This window comes from Chelonoidis abingdonii, chromosome 4 (genome assembly GCF_003597395.2).
Source record: "Chelonoidis abingdonii isolate Lonesome George chromosome 4, CheloAbing_2.0, whole genome shotgun sequence".
In the NCBI taxonomy this organism is placed as follows: Eukaryota; Metazoa; Chordata; order Testudines; family Testudinidae; genus Chelonoidis; species Chelonoidis abingdonii.
Window position 1 is genome coordinate 7,519,610 of NC_133772.1, and position 6,478 is coordinate 7,526,087.

General features: G+C 49.7%; 1 protein-coding gene across 1 annotated transcript in view; it reads left to right on the plus strand.

The window, feature by feature from the left end:
* SLC43A3 (solute carrier family 43 member 3) overlaps positions 1 to 6,478 on the plus strand; it is a 24,435-nt gene that overhangs the window by 6,375 nt on the left and 11,582 nt on the right. The window contains 1 exon segment of the mRNA XM_075064642.1: positions 6,161 to 6,174. Within this exon segment, the coding sequence (XP_074920743.1) occupies positions 6,161 to 6,174 (14 nt within the window).

Here is a 6,478-nt window from a genome sequence, read left to right on the forward strand (position 1 = left end):
AGGGATACTGGCAAATTCTCCTGATCCCAACATCACAGGAGAAAACAGCCTTTGCCACTCCTTTTCCAGGTTATAACCATGCTGTTCGGACTCCATGGGACCTCAGTGACCTTCCAATAGCTAACGGACCAGCTGCTGCAACCTCATAACCAGTACACAGCAGCTTCTGTTGCTGATGTTGTGATTTAGAGGACTAGCTGGGAAGATCATCTACGACACCTCACTGCAGGGCCGCAAACACTCCTGGAAGCCGGGCTAACTGCAAACCCAGCTAAATGTCATCTAGGGCAAAGGGAGATGACATACCTAGGGTACCTGGTAGGACGGGGTCAGATCCAAGCCTTAAGAGACTGCCCATGACCACGAGGCAGGTGAGGCAGTTCCTCTGGCTGACTAGCTACTACAGGCACTTTGTGCCCGAGTTCACCATCCTAGCTGCGCCCTTACAGATAAGATGAAAAACTCCTGGCCATGAAAAGTACAGTGGTTATAGGAGTGTGAACAGGCCTTCCAGGCCCTAAAGGGCCAGTTGAGTCAGGAACCAGTCCTGTTCCATCCCAGTAGCGGGATGGGGAGGCGCACCCCATACTTTACTTAAGCAGGAAGTTAGTCCCCCGTGAAACGAAATATTCTATAATCGAAAAAGAGGCCCTGGCAGCCAAGAGGGAAGTTGAAGCCCTATGGTATTACCTGCTGGGGCGCCCTTTCCAACTCATCACCGACCATGCACCCTTTTGGTGCATTAACTCCACAAAGGACACCAACGCCAGGGTTATGAGGTGGTACCTCTCCCTCCAGCCCTACGAGTTCTAGGTCCTTTATCGTCTGGTTAGGGCTCGTGTGAATGCTGACTTCTTCTACTGAGTGAGAGGGGGTGACACCGGGCCCTAACTTGGCGGGGAGGATGTGTGACAGAGTGTATAAACTCAGCACTGGTCAGGAGGCGGGTAACAAATCACTTTGGGCAGAGGAGGCCACGTGCTCCTGGTGGAGGGAACAAATAAAAGGCTACTGGTCAGTTCAGTTGGGGCTGGCTGAGGAGAAGGATGGACATGCCGCCGCTTCCTGCCTGAAGAACTGTCAGCTCTCCAGACTTGCCAAGTGGGGATATCCTGAGACTACCCCTCAGGGTATCCACCAGCGTATGGAGCCAATGGAGAGATGCCAAGTCCGTGCTGCCCAGGAAGACACTGTGGGAGGTTTCAAGGGTAAAGTGACCCGAGGAGAATTGCATTGGAGCTGACACTTTGATACTTTAATAAGGAGGTTTACAGGACCCTGAGTCGGAACAGTGGCTTAATTTGTAAGAAATTAATAAGAGATGTGTCTGGTGGTGCTATCAATTATATGTTGGGGCAGGGCCACCCAGGATTCGGGGCCTGGGGTCTTTTGGCGGTGGGTCCAAAGTGATAAGAAGACCCCACGCAGGTTCTTCAGTGGCTTGCGATTGTTTGTGAAGTCCCGGAGCGGAAGACGCCCAGTGGGCCGGGCCCCACGGGTTTACCAGGGCCCCGTGAGCGAGTGAAGTCGACCCCACTCGGGCTCCTGCAAAAATTTTGTAGGGGCCCCTGGGGAAATTGTCCCACTTTGCACGCGCAAACCCCCCAAGGCCTCAAGCAATTTTTGCAATCCCGGAGTGCCGGGGCTATGAACTGCCAGGCCAAGATTGGTGCTGGGGGCTATTGACTCCAGGCCCGATTGTGCCTGTGTAGATCTCATAATTGGGTTTTCCAGCACTGCCAGCTCCTGGCCTACAATTAATACACTTTGGTCGAACCCAGTGGAGAGGTTGGCATCCGTGGTTCCCCTACACTCACCCTTGTTGCTTGCCACTAGGCTCTACTCAGCTGAGAATCTTTATATAGACTGTTTCCCCCTGCCTAGACTGCTTATTGTCATGCTCAGCCTCGCCAGAACGAGGCCAAGGTTATACCGGGCTAAGGCAACTCTATGGGCACATGATGCTCTAAGGCTGGCACGCGTACGTGCTGACTTGTCAGTGTTACTACACACCAAATCCACCTGGGTCTCTTGGCCACCCGTTCCGGGGAGATTTGCATTTTAATTTTTATTTTAAATGAGCTTTCTACCTATTTAAAACCTTTATTTACTTTACATCATACAATAGTTTAGTTCTTCATAATATTTTCTTAGACTTGAGAAGAGACTTCAAAAACGTAAATTGTTATTTACTTGGCTATGTGAACCTTAATTAGGTGAATAAATTAGACTTGGCACATGCACTTCTGAAAGGTTGCCAACCCTTGGGCTCTACACTGTGCCCTGCCAAGCAACAGCAGGTGACCAAGTTGCTAGTTACTGAGGACTGTTTGGCACTGGATGGCCATGCTAAGAGAGGGTATGTTCAGTTGTCTGATTTACAATGTCATTGACATGCAAAGAAGACAACTCCTTTTTTCTTACTGCGGCCTGTGGGAAGCCCCTGAGAGCAACTAGCACATGGGGGTGTGGATTTGCACGGATCTTGCACCCAGTGCTGTGTGATGCACTCTTTGTCTGTGGTGGAGCCAATCGGGTTTTTGTTGTTGTTGTTGCACCTCGCAGCATGTATTGTGGTGTGTGTGTTGATGTATGAGTGAAGGTTGTTATGTGGTCTGTTACATGCTGGGTGCTATGTATCCTGTTGTGGTGCGTTGTGTGATATCAGCGTATGTGCTGTGTGTGCACATACAAAGTGTGGCTGTTTGTGTGTGTGTTGTGTTGCGTGTGTTGCTTGTGTGTGGAATGCACATACCAATATAGTGATTTATTGTGTGTGTGTGCATTGTTGGTGTACGATTGCATTGTAGCATATTGTGCGTGGGAAGGCAAGTGAGTGCTCATTTCCACACATTCTGTTCCTGGGATGGGGTGCAGATATTTATATAAGGCCAGGGGGTGGGAAGGCTTGGGGTGTGAATAGTTACAGGGTGGGGGTGAATAACAAGAGGAGGGGATAAGGACGCGAGGGGTGCCCTGGAGTTCTTGGCTGCGGCTTTCTGCTGTTGGTAGTTCCAAGTGCAACACCCCCCTCTGAGCTGTGTGACCACGCGTTGAGTCTCCCCCATGCACCTGCTTATCTGTGAGGGATCCCACCCCATACTGAGCCTGCCATGAGATGGTTTGCAGGCAGGGGGCAAGGTTTTTGGGGAAAGGGCAGGGGTCTCATGTTGTTTGCAGGGGTCAGGTAGGCTGTGTCCCTCTGGCACTTGCTGCCCTTTTGCCTGACACCATTTCCACCCCTAGATCTGATCACAATGTGACCTCAGCCAGGCACCTGGGGCACAACACACGGCTGGGTGGTTGCGGGGAGTGGCAGGTGTGTGGGGGGCTTTGGAAATACGTAGTGCTGATTTGACGCCTTTGGTCTCAGGCTAGATCTTGTTGTCTACATGTCTACTATCTACCAAGGCTTTCTCCCCGCAGGCACCAGTTGAAACCTATATGTTTCGATCAAGTGGTTGGTTGATTTTTTCACACACTTGGTAGTAACAAGTTTTTCGGACTAAAAAATGCTAGTGTGGACATTAGGTGTCCTAAGGGAACACATCATGGCATGAGCGACTGAGGGGTGGGTGGCTCTGGCTGCCTGCTAAGATGAATGACTCAGACTGGTTGGGGGAAGCATGGAGAGTTATAGGGGGAGAGGGGGAGGCTTAATCTGCTCGGAGTGGTAGAAAGAAAAGTATTGAGATAGACTAATGTGGATAGATGATTAGTGCACATAGATATATGGCGTGCCTGCAGATTGTTCGATTTAGAGGGGTATATGCAGGATAGATATGTTGATGGGTGGATGGTGTTGCACGTGGATGGTAGATGGGTCTTGGCGTGCAGAGGGATTTAGTTGCAGATGGATGGTTGATGGGTGGTTGCAGTCTCTGTGTATCTAGGGTTTCTTATGAATATGGCGAGTGGCTATCTGCGGCGACAGACCGTAGGTTTGCTCAGTCAGTCGTTTGGGTTCAATTGAGGTTTCGTGATGTGCATCTGTGGGGAATCTAACTCGGCAGTGACTGTTGACGTTTGATGTGTGTACTCTTCTTGGGCTGATTAGTAGGGTGTGTATGTATATATGAGTTTTATGCGAGGGATGATATACGCTGATGGTGTTTACCTGGCTCTTTCTTGATTGGTAGCTGCTCAGCTCTTTCCTGGCACCGTTATGCGGGTTGGGGTTGTAGAGGGAGTGGGAGAGTGACTGGGATGTGGTCATTCTTGGCTTCTGCTAGACTGAAGTCGTGTGGGTGTTTGCGATGGGATGAGCGCTGGATAGGGGCGTTTTGTTAGTGTGCGGTCTGGGTTTTTGCGCTCTGGGGCTTGGTGGGGGAATAGGCTCTAGTTTAAAGATACTGGCGTGTACAGTGGTTGTATCTCAAGGACTCGCGCATTGGGAACTGCACCTCGTGATAGTGTGCCAAGCTGACTACTTCCTCCCTGCTGTGGTGGTGCTTACTGGCGCTGGTTGGATCCAGCCCCTGTCTTCTTGAGCAAGACTTGCGTTCTATCGCCCAACAAGACCTGAGTCTGACGACGTGCCCAGCTTGCGAACTTAACTGTGTGAATACGCGATAGCAGGAAGTGTATTTGGTCTTGACGCATCGATGGCCATAGCTCCCGCATGGGGATTGGATGCCATAATTCCGTTTTATACGTGGTTTGAACCTTATGAGATTGTTCTCTCTAATGTAGTAATGTAAGTGAGCGGATGTTCGAACTGGGCTGTTCCCCCCAGTCTTAGTGTGCTTTGTGAACTTGTGATGAGGTTAATTATTAGAGAATAAAAGTGTTTTATAATGCGGCATGTTGTTTCAGGTGGTTTCCAAGTGTAACAGACAGAAACAAAGTGGAATGGGGTAATCTGACATAGGTAAATATAACACCAGTTGTGGCGTGTAATGGTTACTCGGTAATGATAAGATTAGCTGATACGGTGGTGTGTATGGTGTGTCATTGTCTTTCACGACTGGATGCCTTCCTTGTCTGGGCACATCTTCTGCTATTCCCCTAGGGTAAGCCCTTGGTTGTTCGGTGGTTTGTCAAGGTTGGGATTTGACTAGGGATTTCTCATGATGTGGCGCAGATTTCCTCCCGATGGGGCTGTTGTGCATTAGACCGAACATATTAGTGTATCTTTAGTGTACTCGGATAGCGGGATCCGGTATTTGCTTCCGTCTTGAGTGCGCTGTCATGCGTACGCCATCTGCGCTTTCATGGAAAAGCCCGGTTGACAAAGTGGTTCAGTCAGATGACTGTCCATGTCACTGCCAAGGGTGTGTTCTACGGATCTTGGCGCACTTCAATGGAGTGTCCGAGTGAGTAGACATATTGCCAGCGTAAAACTAGCCAGGTTATTGCTGGTGAGATTGTGCATGCTCTAGAGGAATAGGTGGGCTGTCAAGTGATATCTTGACAGTGGACCACCATTATGCACCGTTTGACGTCAATTAGGGCTACGGCCCCGGTACGGCAGCTGCTATACTTTTTGGTTTCTCGTGCAGACTTTTTAGTGGATGGTGTTCATATCTCCCTAGTGTAGCTCGCACCACAACTCTAGGTACAGTTTATTGGCCTTTGACTGCTCACTGATTGCTTACCCACGAGAGCCTTGTTGCATGTGACATGCGAGGGGACGGGCAGTTGTGACTCTCCTTGTTGTTGCTTTCCTCTTGTGCTTTACTCCCCATGTCGTGTGCGGTACTTTTCACTAAGATCTCCTCTGGTGGAGAGTGGCGGACGTCACAGAACATTTTTCAGTGCCCCGTCCTCGGATAGGTAGTTGTTTTGTTCTCTTGTCCTATCGCACCTCTGGGTGTCCGTTTAGGGCCTTGATAGACCTCAAGGTTTGAACATAACACGAGGAGGATATGGTGGCAGTTGATCTAGGCGCTATTTTTTTGATCTGCCGTAGGGGGGAGAATGCTGGGCGTGCATTGCGTCGCAGTGCTTCTTTTCCATGAGGATTTGAGTAACTTCAGTCTGCTTGCGTTCTCATCGCCGTCTCTTCTAGACCTGATCGTAATGGGTGTAGCGATATCTGCGGCTTATTCGCTCCTCTCATGCAATTCCTGATAAATTTTGTCTTGACTCGTGGGGTTGTCTCTGTGGCTGCGATTCGCTAGGGTGATTTGGCATGTTGCTAAAGGCTGCTCCTTTGCAGGGAACGCTGGTTTGGTATGTAGCGTGAGTGGTTGCTCGCGGTTCGGATTCAGATCGTTGATCAAATTCCTTTTATAGTGTGGGGACAGTTCGGGCCTTGATAGTTGGACATTACTGCTTCTGTGGGACTCTGGCACGGTGTGGACCTCTGTTCGAGGTTCTGCTTTGTTTACCTGTGTTGTCTGCCTAGCTATGCTCCGAGTCCTCTTGCTGACATGCGCGGCTAAAAGAATTACATACACGCGACCATGTTGCAATGTTTAATGGCTTAGCAGAGATGTTTATAATTCATCTGTTATTTCTGTCATAGGACCATGAT